Below are 20,052 nucleotides of genomic sequence, written 5' to 3'. Positions count from 1 at the left end.
TTGGCACAAATCAAGCCAAGAAAAATCTCCGGAATTGGTCAGGGAAAACCTGTAAATGTCAGGGAATTTGAATCTGAGGAAACTGTAACCACCCTGTTATATAAAATCATTGTTTATCAACTGGGAAGGGCTCCCTTTCATTTCGAAAGTGTATACGCGACGTCTCATTTCGTCACATTATTATTTCCATCGATTTTAGTCTCTCTGTAGGGCCCGTTCATTTTTACAAGGTATCAAAAAAAAAGAGTAAAGTTTCTCGGATTTTTAAAACGAAATAAAATTCGTTTATTTTGCAATTAAGTGAAAAGAGTCCGCATCGCCGCCGGGGTTTTCCCAGGCCCCCTAAAACCCCCTCCCCCTTCGCGCCGAAATCGATAAAAAATAAAGGTCCAAAAAGAGAGATGATCAGACACAGGCGCAGCCTCGAGCGCCGGCTATTCTTCGCCAGCGCCGCCCCGCGGTCGTCGATGGAACTTCGTGCGGGACGGGCGCCCGAATCGCGTGGTGGCCTATTGACTGCTTTTTTGACGTTATAGACGCTCGCCATGCTATAAAATTCGTCCGCCAGGGGGACACCGCTTTTAATACGCCCATAAAAAGGAGACCTCGCGTAATGTGTTAAGCTTCGTATTCTTGTAGTTCTATTTTGTACCGATCTCTTCAAACCCCCCACCCTCCCTTCGTTTCCATGACAACGGGCTATTTCCGGAACGAGCTCATTTTCAACAAATAGGGGGGCAGATTAGCGGCTTTTATGGGGAATTGGGTTGGTTTTGATATTAGAATTCGCTACCGAAAAACTATCGCTACGCCCTCTTTGGTTCGACATTGAAAGCTAGATAGGTAGCAGACGCTATTAGTTTTTCCTCATCTTTATTCGTAAATTTGACTTCATAAATAATGATATTTGCATTTTAATATATTTTTTGCATCGTTTGCTTTTATTTTGAAAAGTTAATTTAAGAAAAGTTGTCTGTAGCAGGCGCCACCTCGGAGAAGCTAGCGCCGTTACGCCATCTAGACTCGTTTCGGTCCCGAATAATGTAACGTTTATATTTTAGTAATTAATTTCTCGGACAAATTTGAAAGTTAACGGCTCTCTTTTTTTGGTCAACTGATTCGTTTGAGTTTCTACAGATGGCGCTAGCTTGCGGGAAGCATAAATTATTAATTCGTCCTTTCTTGCAGCGTTGCCAGCGGTACGATAATTATCGTACACTTGGATAATTTCAATCGAATTTCTAACAGATGGGAAGGGAAATTTATCACCAATAAAAGCGTACGATATTTATGGTCTGAAATCGATTATTTCCTGTTCTTCTGACGATAATTTGACCTGGCAACGCTGTTTCTTTCGAGATTTGGCTGTGGTAGAATTTCTAGTTGCCAGTTTAACTTAAATTCTCAACGTTTGACTTTCAATTTTCTTCTGCATGATAATTCTTAGTATAGAGATTTCAATGCGAAATAATATTAGTGAATGTTTGTCAATCGGGGCCACAATGTAAATATTTCTTCGGACCAATCGTTATCTTCGTGAACTAATTTGAGCCTGGTAAAACGATGTCATAATGACAACATCGCTTCTCTTCTAAATAATACAAATAACACACCGTATACAGGTAGTCCGATAGGTGTGTTACCGGTGGAATATTGGTTAACATGACCCGTGTATCGTAATACGTTCGTCACGCCATCTGTTCATATTTCGATCGGTTCGAAATTTGTATTGTTCTACGACTGGGACGCTGAATTAATGTATATATACGAAATTGAAGCTAGAATACCAACATAACTAAAACAAAAGTTTTGATGTTACGTTCACGTGTTTTGTAAAAAAAGAGTATTATTAACACGCTATCTTCCAACTCGGGTCATCACCGGACAGTTGCTGTTGCCTTAGTCCCACGGAGACTGTAACCATTTTCCCTCGTTTTATATTTAGTGCTGGATGTAGTTAAATGTTGGAGCTATATCTAAGGTGTTAATGATTTGAAAAGTATACTGAAGTTGTTTCGCCAAAGTTTAAATCGTGTTTCAGTCCGGAGTGTAGTCACTTAGCTAATTTCTCGAATCTACTCTCGTCTCGTGTAGGTTTGCTTTTATTACCGCGGGTTTTTCCCGATTTTGTTGAGAAGTTTTTTACGCGCTCTGTTGTTGAGGTGTGTTATGGTTTCGGGGCTCTTTGACCGTTGGCTTTTTTCCTAATGACCTCTAGGAATTTTCATTTTTACGGAAAAAGATTGCGGTCATCGATTGGCTTTTTCATGAAAAAAGGAAGTTAAATCTATCGAGAGGCATTTTCAGCAGGGTTGGCAAAAAATCGGATTTTTTCCGATTTATACGATAATTATCGGATTTTTTGATAATTATCCGATTATTATCAAATAATCCGATTATTATCAAATAATCCGATTATTATCAAATAATCCGATTATTATCAAATAATCCGATTATTATCAAATAATCCGATTATTTGATAATAATCCGATTATTTGGATAATTATCGGATTATTTGGATAATTATCGGATTATTTGGATAATTATCGGATTATTTGGATAATTATCGGATTATTTGGATAATTATCGGATTATTTGGATAATTATCGGATTATTTGGATAATTATCGGATTATTTGGATAATTATCGGATTATTTGGATAATTATCGGATTATTTGGATAATTATCGGATTATTTGGATAATTATCGGATTATTTGGATAAATATCGGATTATTTGGATAAATATCGGATTTTTTTGATAATTATGAATATTTGGAATTTAAGTTGTAAAATTTAACGATGATTCCGATGAATTAACAACATTGCCTTTTCAAGTTTCAAAAAAATTTCAAATTTTAAAGTTTAAAATTTGGTAAAATTCATTTTGGATAGTTGTAAACATTACATAAATGCGAGCATAAATGTCATAAATACTTAATACTGCTGGATATTGCTTTCAAAATTATTAAATTTAACTTTAAAAACTGTTTTCATATATTTTAATTTAATTCGATAATTATCATGATTTTTTCATCGGATAAATATCGATAATTATCGTGATAATTATCATTGATAATTATCGACCAACCCTGATTTTCAGAAGAGTAGTTTAATCGATTGGGCATTTTTGCGCAAATAAACTTACGACCATCAATGGTATAACATTCCAGAAAGCTGCTTTAAATCTATCGATGATAATTTTTAGTTTAAAAAACTTGGATTATCTATAACAATTTTCGCCTAAAGAAATCCACGACACTCAACGACAATTTCCATTTTCACTAAACGGAATTCACGACCATCGACGACAATTTCAATTTTCACTAAACGGAATTCACGACCATCGACGACAATTTCCATTTTCACTAAACGGAATTCACGACCATCGACGACAATTTCCATTTTCACTAAACGGAATTCACGACCATCGACGACAATTTTAAGGGGAGGGGCGTACTGGGGGACCAACGGGTGGATTGAGAGAAAGGCTAAAAACCGTCTCGACATAGACATTCTCCCTAGGTATAAATAAATACATTCTTGTATATTCTTAATAAACTTCCGATTTTTATTTCGCATATAATGTTTCGCATTTTATGACGCACGATTACTGGACCAATAATATTTTTTTTTTTCAAACTAAAATTTAACATTCTTTCAAAGATAACCCATCGTCCTATTAATTAAAAAATGTAGCCGCAACCATTCAAAATATTTTTGCTTTATATAAATTTGACTAAGATTAGCATTCTCAGCCGTACCCATGGCCGCTAATTAGCATATCGGCTGTGTTTTATTTTCAGCGATTCTGCTCCGCGGTGAATGTAATTAGACGGAATCCGCCAAAACCTGTTCGCCGTGTTACCCGATGCGGAATGGGCAGCCCTTTTAATGATCCACTTTTTTATATTTGCGCCGGTGACCGACGAAATATTTTAATAATTGTAATAATGATTATTACACAACCTCCTGGAGGGTTATACTACGCCCTAAACACCTCGAAAACGGGTGGAATTTTATCAAATCAAGCTCGTGTTTTGTTACATTTTGATCTGCCGTCATTATTTTATTACTTTTATTCATCTACCAAATTGACGTCGTTAATATTACGTCATTTTTGGTAAGGGTTTTTATTTTTTTGGTTAATTTGTAGTTTTCTATGTACAAGGAGTTACTGATTATACCGGCACAAATTCAGTTGGTTGGGTTTAAATGAGTCATGGAACCTAAATGGTTACGTTGCTGTTCACGTTCAAGTTAGCAGGGTTCGTATACGACCTGTAAAACCTACAAGTCAGTTAATTTGAAAATGGTTAAAAAACTTCCGGATTCGTCAGGGAATTAAAAAATAACCCAAAAAATAGGGCAAATCATTTTTTGAAATTAAAATACATGTTAAATATTTTTGAAGATTTTACTGCAAACCATTAACTTATCCTACAAAAATAGTCAAAGAAAATTTGTCAAATTGGTCAGGGAGTACCTGAAAAAAACAGGGAAATTCATTCCTCAATTTTGTACGAACCCTGTTTAGGTAATTTGAAAACAAGCCTAAGCGTCTTTTAAAGGCCTAGGTTTTTTCTGCCTGTCCCCCTTTAAATTAACTTAGTGGAGCACAAATACCCTGGTGGTAGGCCAACCGCTGAACATGTTGGCCTAATTTAAAGGGGGACTGGCAGAAGAAAACCTAGGCCTTTTAATTAAAAGGTCAGGGAAATTTAAAAAAGTAGTGTTATTCAAATTTAATGAAGGTTATATTTTACTTGGTAATAGGTTTTTTTATTGAAATATATAATGACGAGTCACCTTTATACTAAAAAATTTACTTATGATAAAATTAAAATATACTGATAAGAATTGTCTAATTTTGACAAAAAACTGGGAAGAAAAGAAATATATTATTCCATTATCTTATATTTTTAGCAAAAAGTTCTAAAAAGATTACATAGATTGTAAAATAAAGTGCAGAAAACTTGGTTTTCAGTTTATATTTTGATTTAGATATATAAGAATGCCTAAATTTTTAAAGAGCTTAGGCTTGATCCAGCCCCGTATATTTCTATATTTTAATGCTAAAAAATTTTTCCAAGAAATCCTGTATTTAATCCTATCATTTCAAAAGATTCTTATCATTATAATTCCTTATATTTTTAAGCAAATTTCTCATAATAAGATTGAATTCTCTTCAACGTTAAGGGATAAAAATCTGTCTGACTTGGAAATGAAAGTATAAAATAAATGAAACCAGCCGACTTGGTTTGGGCACTTTGGTTAAAGAACCGCTCAGCTCACGCTATTTTTTGAGCAAAATTGCGTTTCTCTCTCAGCTCACAAATGAGCTGGATTTTTTTGAGCGGGGAAATTTAACTCTTTCGCTCGTTATTGAGCGGAAAAGTTTAGCGCCTCTCGCTATTTTTCGAGTGGGGAAATTTTCTCTCTCCTCTTTTCGCTCATTTTTAAACGGGGGAAATTTTTGTTAATTTTTAAGCCGGGGGAAATTTTCACTAGTTTTTAAGCCGGGGCAAATTTTCACTAGTCTTTAAGCCGGGCCAAGTTTTCACTAGTTTTTAAGCCGGGGCAAGTTTTCACTAGTTTTTAAGCCGGGGCAAGTTTTCACTAGTTTTTAAGCCGGGGCTAGTTTTCACTAGTTTTTAAGCCGGGGCAAGTTTTCACTAGTTTTTAAGCCGGGGCAAGTTTTCACTAAGTTTTTAAGCCGGGGCAAGTTTTCACTAAGTTTTTAAGCCGGGGCAAGTTTTCACTAAGTTTTTAAGCCGGGGCAAGTTTTCACTAAGTTTTTAAGCCGGGGCAAGTTTTCACTAAGTTTTTAAGCCGGGGCAAGTTTTCACTAAGTTTTTAAGCCGGGGCAAGTTTTCACTAAGTTTTTAAGCCGGGGCAAGTTTTCACTAAGTTTTTAAGCCGGGGCAAGTTTTCACTAAGTTTTTAAGCCGGGGCAAGTTTTCACTAAGTTTTTAAGCCGGGGCAAGTTTTCACTAAGTTTTTAAGCCGGGGCAAGTTTTCACTAAGTTTTTAAGCCGGGGCAAGTTTTCACTAAGTTTTTAAGCCGGGGCAAGTTTTCACTAAGTTTTTAAGCCGGGGCAAGTTTTCACTAAGTTTTTAAGCCGGGGCAAGTTTTCACTAAGTTTTTAAGCCGGGGCAAGTTTTCACTAAGTTTTTAAGCCGGGGCAAGTTTTCACTAAGTTTTTAAGCCGGGGCAAGTTTTCACTAAGTTTTTAAGCCGGGGCAAGTTTTCACTAAGTTTTTAAGCCGGGGCAAGTTTTCACTAAGTTTTTAAGCCGGGGCAAGTTTTCACTAAGTTTTTAAGCCGGGGCAAGTTTTCACTAAGTTTTTAAGCCGGGGCAAGTTTTCACTAAGTTTTTAAGCCGGGGCAAGTTTTCACTAAGTTTTTAAGCCGGGGCAAGTTTTCACTAAGTTTTTAAGCCGGGGCAAGTTTTCACTAAGTTTTTAAGCCGGGCCAAATTTTCGCTAGTCTTTAAGCCGGGCCAAGTTTTCGCTAGTTTTTAAGCCGGGGCAAGTTTTCGCTAGTTTTTAAGCCGGGGCAAGTTTTCGCTAGTTTTTAAGCCGGGGCAAGTTTTCACTAAGTTTTTAAGCCGGGGCAAGTTTTCACTAAGTTTTTAAGCCGGGGCAAGTTTTCACTAAGTTTTTAAGCCGGGGCAAGTTTTCACTAAGTTTTTAAGCCGGGGCAAGTTTTCACTAAGTTTTTAAGCCGGGGCAAGTTTTCACTAAGTTTTTAAGCCGGGGCAAGTTTTCACTAAGTTTTTAAGCCGGGGCAAGTTTTCACTAAGTTTTTAAGCCGGGCCAAATTTTCGCTAAGTTTTTAAGCCGGGCCAAGTTTTCGCTAGTCTTTAAGCCGGGCCAAGTTTTCGCTAGTTTTTAAGCCGGGGCAAGTTTTCGCTAGTTTTTAAGCCGGGGCAAGTTTTCGCTAGTTTTTAAGCCGGGGCAAGTTTTCGCTAGTTTTTAAGCCGGGGCAAGTTTTCGCTAGTTTTTAAGCCGGGGCAAGTTTTCGCTAGTTTTTAAGCCGGGGCAAGTTTTCGCTAGTTTTTAAGCCGGGGCAAGTTTTCGCTAGTTTTTAAGCCGGGGCAAGTTTTCGCTAGTTTTTAAGCCGGGGCAAGTTTTCGCTAGTTTTTAAGCCGGGGCAAGTTTTCGCTAGTTTTTAAGCCGGGGCAAGTTTTCGCTAGTTTTTAAGCCGGGGCAAGTTTTCGCTAGTTTTTAAGCCGGGGCAAGTTTTCGCTGGTTTTTAAGCCGGGGCAAGTTTTCGCTGGTTTTTAAGCCGGGGCAAGTTTTCGCTGGTTTTTAAGCCGGGGCAAGTTTTCCCTGGTTTTTAAGCCGGGGCAAGTTTTCCCTGGTTTTTAAGCCGGGGCAAGTTTTCGCTGGTTTTTAAGCCGGGGCAAGTTTTCGCTGGTTTTTAAGCCGGGGCAAGTTTTCGCTGGTTTTTAAGCCGGGGCAAGTTTTCGCTAGTTTTTAAGCCGGGGCAAGTTTTCGCTGGTTTTTAAGCCGGGGCAAGTTTTCGCTAGTTTTTAAGCCGGGGCAAGTTTTCGCTAGTTTTTAAGCCGGGGCAAGTTTTCGCTAGTTTTTAAGCCGGGGCAAGTTTTCGCTAGTTTTTAAGCCGGGGCAAGTTTTCGCTGGTTTTTAAGCCGGGGCAAGTTTTCGCTGGTTTTTAAGCCGGGGCAAGTTTTCGCTGGTTTTTAAGCCGGGGCAAGTTTTCGCTAGTTTTTAAGCCGGGGCAAGTTTTCGCTAGTTTTTAAGCCGGGGCAAGTTTTCGCTAGTTTTTAAGCCGGGGCAAGTTTTCGCTAGTTTTTAAGCCGGGGCAAGTTTTCGCTAGTTTTTAAGCCGGGGCAAGTTTTTGCTAGTTTTTAAGCCGGGGCAAGTTTTCGCTAGTTTTTAAGCCGGGGCAAGTTTTCGCTAGTTTTTAAGCTTGCTCATTTTTAAACGTCGAAGATTTTCGTTTATCTCTATTCCGTTTTGCACTTTTATAAAAATACATTTTACCGCTCAATTTCTTCCAAAACGAGAGTAGCGTGGCCATCACTACAGCCAAGTCTATTTCTATACAGCCGATGAAGAATGCTTAAGTATTTATGAGCAAAATCAGCCGTACCGATATAAGAAGTGAGCTATCAACTCCCATTACTTTGATATTTCTCTCTGCCTCCCCCCCCCCTGGTCGCTCTCCCCAATGAACGAAAGCGTGGGGGGCAGCGCGTTTCTTCCCCCTAATTGATCTCGATATAAAAGGATATGTAAAAAATGTACTACACCACCATTCTTGGGGATTATTTCCACGACTATATTTAGAGAGCGCACTTTGCTGCAAATTACTTCGGCCGTTCGGCGTTGGGGGTCGCTTCAATCGCGTATTTCCCCATTAAATATGGCTCCGTTGCACGGCACACAAGCGCCTGACGTAAGGAGGAAAAAACACGAAAGCTTTGCCCAATTGTTCCGTGGCATCTCTTCCTATTCTTCGAATGGCGATTCGATCACCCGCAAACTGTACCGCCTTAGCGGCTTCCCCGCGACCCGCTAGGTGACGTTCGGCCGGGAAATCTCATTGATTATACATTTGGGTAATATTTTCGATGGAGCGACAATTCGGTGCCATATTTTATTCAGTTTTATACCCCTACGTCTTCTCGCTCTCTATTGTCCTCTTTTTGGGGGCTTAAAGGGACTCTAACACAATGTCTACGCGGTCCCTCCTTATGACGTCACTAAATGCTTTCGGTCTCGTTCCTTTACACGTACTTCGTTCCAATTTCACATCTTGAAATCTATTCTTTTGATTTTGTTCCCTTTCGTTCAATTTTAAGTAGGCGTCGTTTTGTCATAAGTATATAATATATTTCCTGATAAGTGTACCTTCCAAAATTGGAAAAAGATATTTTTTCCAGCGTGTAATTTTAGTGTTGTAAGTCGGAAAATGACAGAGCCCTTTTTTTCTGAAAATTTTTCATTTTTCTGAAAAAAATATAACTTTTCATTCCATGATTAGTCTAATATATTGTTTGCAAATTGAAATAAAGCGGAATTTTCGCCTCATTTTTTCGAATCTAAAAGTAAAACTAAACCTCTAGACTAGTTTAAACTGATTAACAATGTTACACTATTAATGTATTGTAGTATGTTTACTGTTTTTAGACGTTTTATATCGATAAAAAGTTAAATTACATAATTTTTTCGGAAAATTAACAACACTATAATTTATGCATTATGAGAAGATTGGTTCCATCTTTAAGAGGTACTTCTAGTCCTTCGTACACTTAACACTTTAGAAAGTTTTAACTTTTATATTTGCACACGCCATTTTGGTTTATTGTATTCGGTATATAGCGTCAGACATTTTAATAATAACAACAATAATTATAATTTGGCAAGCTGATATCCAAGTCATAAGGCAGCAAATTGATTACCGTGGCAAGTTTTCATGGTTAAGGGAAACCGAAGAATTCGAGGAAAAAGCCCTTTAACCAGAGGAGCACTTGTCACTGAAGGCAGGACTGGCTCCCAATTTTCACCCAGCAGTGTTGCCACAGTAGCTGCGAAAAGTCGGGGGAATTTTTAAATGGGGGCCGAAAGTCGGGAATTTTTAAATGGGGGCCGAAAGTCGGGAATTTTTAAATGGGGGCCGAAAGTCGGGAATTTTTAAATGGGGGCCGAAAGTCGGGAATTTTTAAATGGGGGCCGAAAGTCGGGAATTTTTAAATGGGGGCCGAAAGTCGGGAATTTTTAAACGGGGGCCGAAAGTCGGGAATTTTTAAACGGGGGCCGAAAGTCGGGAATTTTTAAACGGGGGCCGAAAGTCGGGAATTTTTAAACGGGGGCCGAAAGTCGGGAATTTTTAAACGGGGGCCGAAAGTCGGGAATTTTTAAACGGGGGCCGAAAGTCGGGAATTTTTAAACGGGGGCCGAAAGTCGGGAATTTTTAAACGGGGGCCGAAAGTCGGGAATTTTTAAATGGGGGCCGAAAGTCGGGAATTTTTAAATGGGGGCCGAAAGTCGGGAATTTTTAAATGGGGGCCGAAAGTCGGGAATTTTTAAATGGGGGCCGAAAGTCGGGGGAATTTTAATTTAAGTTACAAAGAGAAAAATGTCTACTAAAATATAGCTTCAAAATTACAAAATTTTGCAAAAACAAAAGTCAGGGGAAATCTCTGAAAAGGGTAAGGGTCCTGGAAAGGTCTACCAATTTCAATCTGCAAAACTGACAACCCTGCTAAGTAGTACCACAAGATAGGATCGACCATGGCTCCCCATGACGCGAGGGCACCCCTCTCCGCCAACTGAATTAGTATTTTCCAAATTAATTATATCCTAGTCCAAAGCGATTAAATCCTGTGTAAATTTTAATCTCCCGACTGGCTTGTCCCATCACTCGCGACCGCAATAAAGCGTCACTTCTACTTTAATCCGTCGGTGGCTTGAAAAAGCGGCTAGTCGTCCCTTTTTCGTGGTATACTTAATTCATTAAGATCTTGTCTGTCTGGGAATGAAACCAGGGGGTAGCGGATACAACCAATCGCCGTTCGAGTTGTAATACCGCCCGAGGGAGGCTGCCCCTTCGTAGCGGGCTTCTCTTTTTTGGGGGGGATGGTGCTAAGTCATGTCTATTTCACGGTCCACTTTCCCCATTATCTTGACTAATAAGTACGGTCAACTTAGGAGGCTTCCTTTTGTTGACACTAGGGTGCGCTGACAGAGTACACATACGTCCCTTTTCCGACTTGTCACCCGGCACTTACGTCGAAGTCTACCATGGCGGTACGAGTCTGCGTTGTCTGCGGCGGGTCTCGTTTTTTCCCGCGAAGATCTCGTGTAGGTTTTCTCCGTTTTGTCCACTTGGTCGTATTGGCATCCTGTCGGTCTGGCTGCTATTTTGTCTTGTCTCAAAGTTTTGTTAGCCCCGTACCTGGTGTCCGTTAAGTACTTAAGTTAGTCTTTTGTCTACTTTTTGATCGAACCCGCTTTATATTGTCAGCTGCTTTTGGCTAAATAGGCCTGTAATTATTCGCGAAGTTTAGAAAGTCTTTTTAATTTAATTATTCGCGAAGTTTGAAAATATCGATTTTGTTTTAGTTGTTCAATAATCAAATTTACCCATTAATGCATACGTGGTGCTTCATATTCATTTTTGTTTGAGACGAAAAGTTGAACCTAATTTCGACCTTTAAATGGTGAAGAAAATTACTCGTAATTATTATAAAAATAATTAAACCCAGTATTACAAATCAATTGACATTTATAAAAGGGCAAGACCACTTTTTATTTTATAAAATCAACTATTGACATTTAAAGGTATAATTATTTTTAATATTTAAATTTTCATTCAACCGAAAGGAAGGATATGATAATTAAGATTTTAATTATTGTTAATCTTCTTTTTTAAAAACTGAGTTTCCGACCCGTATTGATCAACAATATTTTGTAAAATATTTTGACTCGCTTAAATAAGTCTAAATGTTAAGTTCATACTAAAACATTTTTAGAGGTTTTACCAGGGATTATAAATTAGAATGGTTCACCAGCTCCATCGAATAATTGGTAGTTTATAGCATTGAGTTGGGAATATTAATCTAGAGATCCAATCAAAACGTCGGATTTCAGTATTTCGCGAAACAAGTTTTTTAAAAATAAGAATACTGCCGGCTGCTCCCAAATGACGAGAAAACTTTATCATTCTACCCGTGGCGCCGTCTATCTCTCAATGGTTCGTTCAAATAAGACGCGTTTTCCGGCAAAAAGATTTATTTTTCAAAAATAATGGATGGCGCCACGGGTCATATGATAACGTTTTCTCGTCATTTTAGAGGAGACGACACATTCGTAATTTTCAAAAACTTGGTTTCACGGGGAGCAGATTTGATTGGATCTCTAGATTAATATTCCCAACTCGATGGTTTATAGTAGCGACCAGAAGGCGCTGGCATCGGTAACCATCAAAATATTTTATTTATTCTATTCTATTTTTTTCCATTCTATAAACCATGGTTTTACTGAAGTCTTGTCATCCCCCTCATAATTAATTGCTTCGACCAACTCTAATTTTCTTACCAGTTTTTAAACAAACTAATATTATTATTATTTTTAGCTCAGTCGGTATCGCTTAGCAGATTCTCCAGTTAACTTTATTTTAAACAATTATAGTTTAATTAACGTGGTTTTATTTAAAAAAAAATGCTTATTTCATAAATGTTACGATATATTTTCGAGTAGTCCGACATTCGTGAAAATCCCGTACACTCTAGAGAAAAAAAGAATTTACAATTCTTGAAATCAACTTGAAATTCCCGAAATATGGGCGAAAATCGATTCCGAAATCTATAAATCAGTCTAAAAAAACCCACGAAAATCCACATGAAAATTGCACCCTGAAATCTCAAATCAGTTTCTGATTTCTGAAAGTCGGGGAAAATCTTTTAAAATTGTTAGGGAAACTGGGAATAATCCGGGTATTTGATTCTGAAAATTATGGCAACCCTGTGTTTAAAAATTTTGTTAAAAGTAGAAATTTTCCTTGTCTTATGTTTAAAATATTTAGGAATTTAGAGAAAAATATAAGTAATAAAAATGTGTATTTTTCCTCTGTGCAGATCAAAGTGGCTGTTGCGGTCAGCGCCCTCTGTCGTCGAAGCTGGTGGATGCGGTCATCGTCGGGAGGTCTCTCTCCGCGATGAAAAAGCGTCAGAAGCGCAGGCTCGGGATGGCCGCTCTACTGCTGACCGTGCTGGCTTCGGCCATGGTCTGCTCGTCGCTCTTGACCGCTGCCCACGCCGTCGCTGTCCCTCCCAGTGGTCAAACGCACCACCACAATGTCACTTCGAGCGGCAACTACGTCAGCTTCGAGGACCCCAAGACGGAGAGGTTCATACACATGGCCGTGCAGGATTACACGGGAAAGGTATTTCCCTTCGATCTCGCCGACGCCCGTTGGTCAGTGGGTTAAAAGAACGCCGCTTTATCGTTCGCAGGTGTACATCGGGGCGGTAAATAAGATTTATCAGCTGACGCCTTTCCTCAAGTTGGAGTCGGTGGCCGAAATGGGTCCCCGGCCCGACAACAGTCGGTGTCCGGTCAGCGGCGTCTGTCCAGACGAAACCAAGAAACCGACTGACTACTACAATAAAGCCTTGGTCATCGACTACCCCAAGAGTAGGCTCATTACTTGCGGGAGTCTCTTCCAGGTAAAATACGGACCCAAAAAATTACATACCTTCTTGATACGCTATAATCTATGAGCCACAAACACAAGGAGAACGCGGCTAGCCTTTAAGTCAACGCAGTGTTGTGTACAAATTTCATTGGACGAGCCTTGACGCAGAACGTTTTATGGAAAGGGGGAAGACAATTTCCGAAATAACTCCTTTCCGACCCCCTTCTGACGGAAGCAGGCGCCAATGAAAACTGTACACAAGAAAATGCACGACTTTTGACGGGTCGCGTTACACTTGTGTGGGGTGCTGTGTTTGTTGCGCCTAGCTATAAGAGTTGTTCATTTATTTCCAAAACATTTTCCGCAAATCGGAAAAATAAAAAATTGGAACGCAAATTACTTTTTAAGGGTTTTTAATGTTTTTATCTTTTTATCGATATAAAAAGTCTAAAAACAGTAATCATACTACAAAACATTAATAGTGTGACATTGTTAATCAGTTTAAACTAGTCTAGAAGTTTAATTTTACTTTTAGATTTAAAAAAATGAGGCGAAAATGCCGCTTTATTTAAATTTGCAAACAATATATTAGACTAATCATGGAATGAAAACATTTTCCGGAAATTTTTCCGACTTACAACTCTATAGCCATGTTCACACTAGACACTTTGGAACCGTTTTTAAACGGTTTCGAAAGCTAAAATTGAACATTTTCAGTGTCAACTGTATTAACAGCCATATGATAAATACATTCTACAGCAAAATTTTACAATTTGTACTTTGGAAACCATTTTAAAACGGTTCCAAAGTGTCTAGTGTGAACGCGGCTAATGGTATAATAACGCACATTCTTGATACGGTATAATAACATTTTTGCCTGTTTTTTTTTGAAAAAGTGCACGTTTAAATTAGATTTAGTTAAGTATAATCAGGAATCCATACTTCTACTTGGAATGCTTATCGCGGCAGATATTCGTCTCGATGGTTCTGACGTCACTATGTTAACTTAACAAACAACAACGTGAGAGGGGAGCGCGCGAAGAGGAAATTTTTTATATCGTAGGCGGGGCCAAACCCGTCAGAGTGATCTTGCCATACGCGATATGGCAGGATAAGCATTCAGAGTACAGCTATGGATAACTGATAAAATTAGTAACTTAATCAGAAGTAAATGCACCGAAGTTATCAGACTGCTCTACTCCCCATGTTGGAGAAGTTTTCCTTATGAAGTTACATTTTGACCTCGAATTTGAAATTTTGCGCGTTCCTAGGCCGAAAAAAAAACCTTTTTTGTTTTTATGAAACCATTTTTTATTCATAGAAATAGCTATACCCCCAATTCCCAAGTTAAATTTATCGTGTCAAACGACGGTGATGGAAATTAGCTTTTATTCGAATCGATTTTCTCATCATTTTCATTAGGAAAACGCCCTCCCATTCTGAGCGCTATTTCTATAACTTCCGGTTCATTTACTTCCGACTTAATTTAAACTAAGCCGAAATTGAAAGGTTAATGCGTGGTGTCTACCGCGCGTAGGGAGTGTGCACGGTGCACGACATGGAGAACGTGACGAAGCACGAAGAGCCAGTGGCCGAATCGGTGGTGGCCAACAACGCCACGGCGTCGACGGTGGTGTTCGTGGCTCCCGGTCCGCAGAAACTGACCCGCGAACACGTGCTCTACGTCGGGGTGACTTACACGGGCAACGGGCCCTACCGCTCGGACGTGCCGGCCATCAGCAGCCGCAAACTGGACACGCCGAACCTGTTCTCGATCGCGGCGGTCGGCGTGACCACGGGCACCAAGGTCATGGTCAACAGCATGTCGCGAGAGGTGTACCCCATCAACTACGTCTTCGGCTTCAGCTCCAAAGGGTTTTCGTACTTCGTGACGGTCCAGAAGAAGGACACGGAGCCGCCCAAGCCCTTCATCTCCAAGCTAGTGCGGATTTGCCAGAACGACGAACACTACCACTCATACACGGAAGTGCCGCTCGTCTGCAAGTCCCCCGACGGCATCGACTACAACCTGGCGCAGGCCGCCTTCGTGGGCCACCCCGGCTCCGAACTGGCCGTCTCCTTGGGCATCACGGCCCAGGACGAAGTGTTGTTTCTCGTCTTCGCCAAATCCAAGGACGAAAGCGACGTCTACAATAAACCCAGTCAGAACTCGGCCCTGTGCGTCTACGCCTTGTCGGCCGTGCACCGCAAATTCACGCAAAACATTCAGCATTGTTACAACGGAAACGGACAGCGAGGCCTCGACTTTATCAATCCTAGTCAAATGTGCATGATGACGGTAAGTTCACTTTTCATTCTTTTTTCTCTCTACGATAGTTATTTTTGCTTTCACGATACTGAATTAAAGCTAGTTTCGGGTAGAGGTCGGCGTTCGATTAACTTTTATCCATGAATAAAATAACTTCGGCTATATTTAAATAATATTTATTTAAATAACCAATATTTGAATAATAATTGTAAAATGTTTAAATAATCGAAAGTGGATAAGCCTATTATTAAAATAAATACCATTTTAATTCAAATAAATGCTTGGTTGCGTAAAAAACATAATTAAATAAGTGAAAATTATATTCTTTTTACCAACTTTTGTTAAATCTTAAATTTTGTGGATAATGAATTAACAATTCAGAGTACTAGTTTCGGGTATTCGGGGGCTTAGACGAGTGTTTTATTGGTGGGGGAAACTGCCCTCCATGGCTGCTATGAACCTGCAGGTTCCCCGAATTCATTTTACCACCCATTTCATGGAAAAGTCTGGGAATTTAATATTGGGCCGAAAAAGTTAGGGAAAGGTCTGGGAATTTTAAGAATTTGTTATACGTCAGGGAAAAGTCGGGGAATTTAAAAATGGGCAAGTCTGGGAATTTTAAGAATGTGTTAAACGTCTGGGAAAAGTCAGGGAATTTTAAGAATTTGTAAAAATTCAGAGAATTCAGTTTAATCTTGACAATTTTTTTTATGTAATTTTAATATAGATCTATGGCAAATTTTGTTATTATTTAGATCCTGGAAAGGTTTTCTTAACGTTAAAATTACTTTTGTACTGAAATATGGGTTTATGAATTTTTTATTTAATTTAATGTGAAAGTTAAAATCGGTCTAATTTTGGTCTTAAAATGGTCAGGGGAAACAGGGAATTCGAATCTGAGAATATTGTGGCAACCCGGTATTTGTTTATTGGTGTCCTAAAATCACGTATAGTAAATATTTTATGGCTATAAAATTAACGTTTGCTCGATGAATTAGTATTGTAATCCGCACATGCCGAAAATTTGACGTGGGTCTAAAAATACTAATTGCCCGGTTATCATCATAATAATATAGTATAATTTAACAAAATTGAAAATAATTCATTTGTGATATTTAAAGATGGCTGAAGTTAAAAGGTAAAAGAGCTAATATGAATATCCATATTTTATTCAAGAGTTAAGAAAAAAACTGCCATTGAAAAAAATAGTTATTTAATAAACTCATATGAAACAATATGGTTAATTTCCCCTTATTGGGTATTGCCCATCGGAAACTTTACACGAGGCTTCCAAATGAAAATGAGGTTCCAGATATTGGTGACATTATCACAAACGATACTTAAAATGTCATACGCAGCTGTGTGATACATAATGGATCTTTTATGCATTACAGCGATACGGAACGCTTGAGTTTAAGAAAGTTGTTTTGCAAAAGGTCAATGTGCATCTAGTTGCAAATGGGGATATCCTTCAAAGTCAGTGCTAAGTCTAGACGTCACAAATTACCAGTCTCCTTCTTAACTTCTTAGTGCTCTGTAGCGCCATCTTTTATCCAGAAATAATCCTAGAGCTCTGTTTCTAAATTCCAAAGTAGAGCCCTTTTAAAATATAGCAATGTTGTAAATATAGTATTACAACAACCAATGAAACATAGTTATAAAAATCAGCTAGGCCTTAGTCATCTTGCGACTATTAAAGCCATTAATTCGGGTGGCCGGATTACAACGCGTAGGAGGGTGGTGGCAAGCCCTGCATGCCACACGAACCAACAGCTCCCTACACTAACTATTCACGGTAAAGTTATTACCGTTAACGGAAAGGGGAAAATTATAAAGAATTTTAGAAATATTAGAAAACCAAATTATCTTTAATAGCGATGAATTTTCACTTCATAAATACTTGAAACCAATGTTTTCCTGTAATTTTAATGACATTAATTCTATAATTGTCAAAAACATTTTAATTAAATTACTAAATATTTCCTATTTTTCTTATAAGATTTTTTTGAGGTTTGCATGGTCACCCAGCAATAGACGGTAAAATAAATGTGGGTGGAATTTGAAACCGTCATTGCCACTTAAAAACTGGACACTAGCCAGGGAGGGAACACCGGATTGGTTGGTATTGGAGCATGCGCAGAGGCCAATTTTTAACTCGCCGAGTAACAAATATCTAAATCGTGATTCTTCGTAGAGCACGTGGCACCATCTAACTAAACTGACCGTTATATTTCGGGAATAAAAGCTAGACAAAATGGTTGTTTAACTGTAAATTTACCTATAACTTGAATTCTTTAAATTAAAATACAAATTATTAACTTAGATCAATCGTAATGACGTGAAAAACGGTTGAAATGATTTCAGTGACAATTAAAGTCGCGAAGCGGGGAGGCTGGCAGCCATGCTGTCACGAAACGTTTCCCCTTTTTTCGTACCCTCAAATTCAAAAACCCTTCAGAGGCTGGGAAGCCGTTGGAATTTATTTTACCGTCTATAGTTGTATGAACCCCGAAGCTATGCCATATTAGAAAATAATAGATTTATATTAGATAATGTAATCGCATTAAATTGCTATAATCTGATTAAAAAGCTTTTTAAGAAAATTCGTGTCTCTCAACCTTTGATCAGCGGGGGAGGGTGCGTTATTAGTTTTTCTCGTTAAAGTTCGGATGGTCCTGATGGGACGCCTCCAAACCCGGATCGGGACCAAGAGGGGAAGGCCTCCTTTTAGCCAATTGATTATACCAGGGCCACTAAACTCGATATTGATTGGCGGGGGGGGGGGGTATCCTTGATCCAATTATTGGAGCAAATATCCCCGTTGCAAAGCCCGCGTCCTTTTCCACCAAGATAGCTCCCTCGACAACTTTACTTTACGCTTAAATCAAAGCCCTTTCTAGCGGTAAAGTCTGAACTCGTTTTAGATAGAGTACGTCACCACCTTTAAGACTAGGAACTTTTGAGTGTTGTAGAATTTAAGTCTGTTTTTGGCAACTTTCCAATAGAGACGAGTATCCCTCCGAAATTCCGAAGCGTACATCGGCAAATATTGTTATCACCCCCCTGTCCTGGCCAAGATAAAACACCCCCTTGTCCTGGTTCGAAATGTTTACCGTAAGTTAATAACACTTGTTTACCAATAACTCGATTAAATTTTGGGGTTCAACATTGCCCATCTCTCCTCTCTTCTCCTCTCGTGTTGTTCTTCAAGGACGAACGGATTAGCCAATAAAGAGTATTGTCGTGACGTCATCATCTCTGCGGTTGAAGGCTAGTGTCATCGCCTTTTCTTCCATAATGCCTAGCCTTAAAGTCTTGGCTGCCATCTTGTTTACATTTTACGTGAATACCATATCATTCCTATGAAATCCTATATTTTCAAAATTAGTAGCAGGGCCCCAGAGGTCCTTCAATTTATATAAAATGCTATATTTAATGCTATATTTTTAGCGAAATCATCAAATTCCTATAAAATCCTATACTTTTGATATTTTGCCCATTTCAAATCCCGCCACACAGTTAAATTGCTAGATTTAGCTATACAAAGTCATTCTAGGCAATAACTTTTGTTATTGTTAACCAGGCTAGCTTCTAGTATATTTTGTAGTATTATATATTTTTGAATATAATCTTATTTTTCCTTTAAAAAATTTAAGATTTGAGTGGGTGCCTTGTTGTAGGATAAATTTCCCACGGCTAAAACTTAAAATATTTAAATGTGCCAAAAACCAAAATACATTCTTGCTAAAAGTTTAAATCGATGGGTCTGACATTCTTTAAAACTCCCATACACTATAAGATAAAATTAATTTAGCAATCTTGAAATAAACTAGAAAATCGTGAAATCGGGACGAAAATCAGTTTCAAAATCTCAATTTCAAATTCTCAAAATCCACTAGAAAATCCTGAAATCGAGATGAAAATCAGTTTCAAAAACTCAGTCTAAAAAAAACCAGAAATTAACAAGAAAATTGTGCTCTGATTTGTGAAATCATGTTGAGATTTAAAATCTCGTACTCAAAATTTGCAAGTGTCGGACATCTCGCCTGAGATTTTTGGAGTAATAACGAACGGTGTTAGGGGGTCTACGTTTTGAAACCAATATCGGAGCTTCGTTAAGTTAGCTAAAAATGAAAAAAAAAATCCCGAGAAGTGTTATTGGGCCAGAATCTATTCTCGTAATTTGGGTCACGGGCTGTTTTCCCAATACAATCTCTTTTGTCTTCACTTAGTAATCAGAAGCAAACCACAGAGACCGGTGAAGTCAGCGTTTAGTTTAACCGTCGCGCAATTTCAAGACGGGAGCTATCCGTGGTTATTTAAAAACGCAATTCGCTCTTTCGAGAAATGGCGATATATTTAACCCTGGTTTCAGTGTTACTAAGAATGAATAGGCCTTTTCATAAAATATTTCTGCGTGCTTTCACTGTTTTTCTACGTCACACACCACCAATCTCTAATTGATACACTACTGTGGCTGTCAATGAAATGCTAAGCCTTAGTTCACAAGGTGTTAAACATCATCGAAACCGTGCAAAATTTTTCGTTATTTTAAATATTTAAGCACTCTCCTTTTATGACTAGTTAAGTAAAAGAAATACTTTTATACTTCAAACA

General features: G+C 38.5%; 1 protein-coding gene across 5 annotated transcripts in view; it reads left to right on the top strand.

The window, feature by feature from the left end:
* Nucleotides 1-20,052, top strand: part of LOC149966323 (plexin-A2-like) — a 186,947-nt gene that overhangs the window by 97,851 nt on the left and 69,044 nt on the right. For all 5 annotated transcript variants that reach the window (XM_090152918.1, XM_090152911.1, XM_090152902.1 and 2 more), the window contains 3 exons: nt 12,607-12,914; nt 12,985-13,197; nt 14,704-15,465. In XM_090152918.1, coding sequence (XP_090009044.1) covers nt 12,687-12,914; nt 12,985-13,197; nt 14,704-15,465 — 1,203 coding nt within the window. In that variant the 5' untranslated portion in view covers nt 12,607-12,686. The remainder of the gene's footprint in view (nt 1-12,606; nt 12,915-12,984; nt 13,198-14,703; nt 15,466-20,052) is intronic.

This window comes from Leiobunum rupestre, chromosome 1, assembly GCF_980474605.1.
Source record: "Leiobunum rupestre chromosome 1, qqLeiRupe1.1.hap1, whole genome shotgun sequence".
NCBI classification, from domain to species: Eukaryota; Metazoa; Arthropoda; class Arachnida; order Opiliones; family Sclerosomatidae; genus Leiobunum; species Leiobunum rupestre.
The sequence above is the reverse complement of the archived record's forward strand: the minus strand, read 5'-3'. Positions and strand labels throughout refer to the sequence as shown.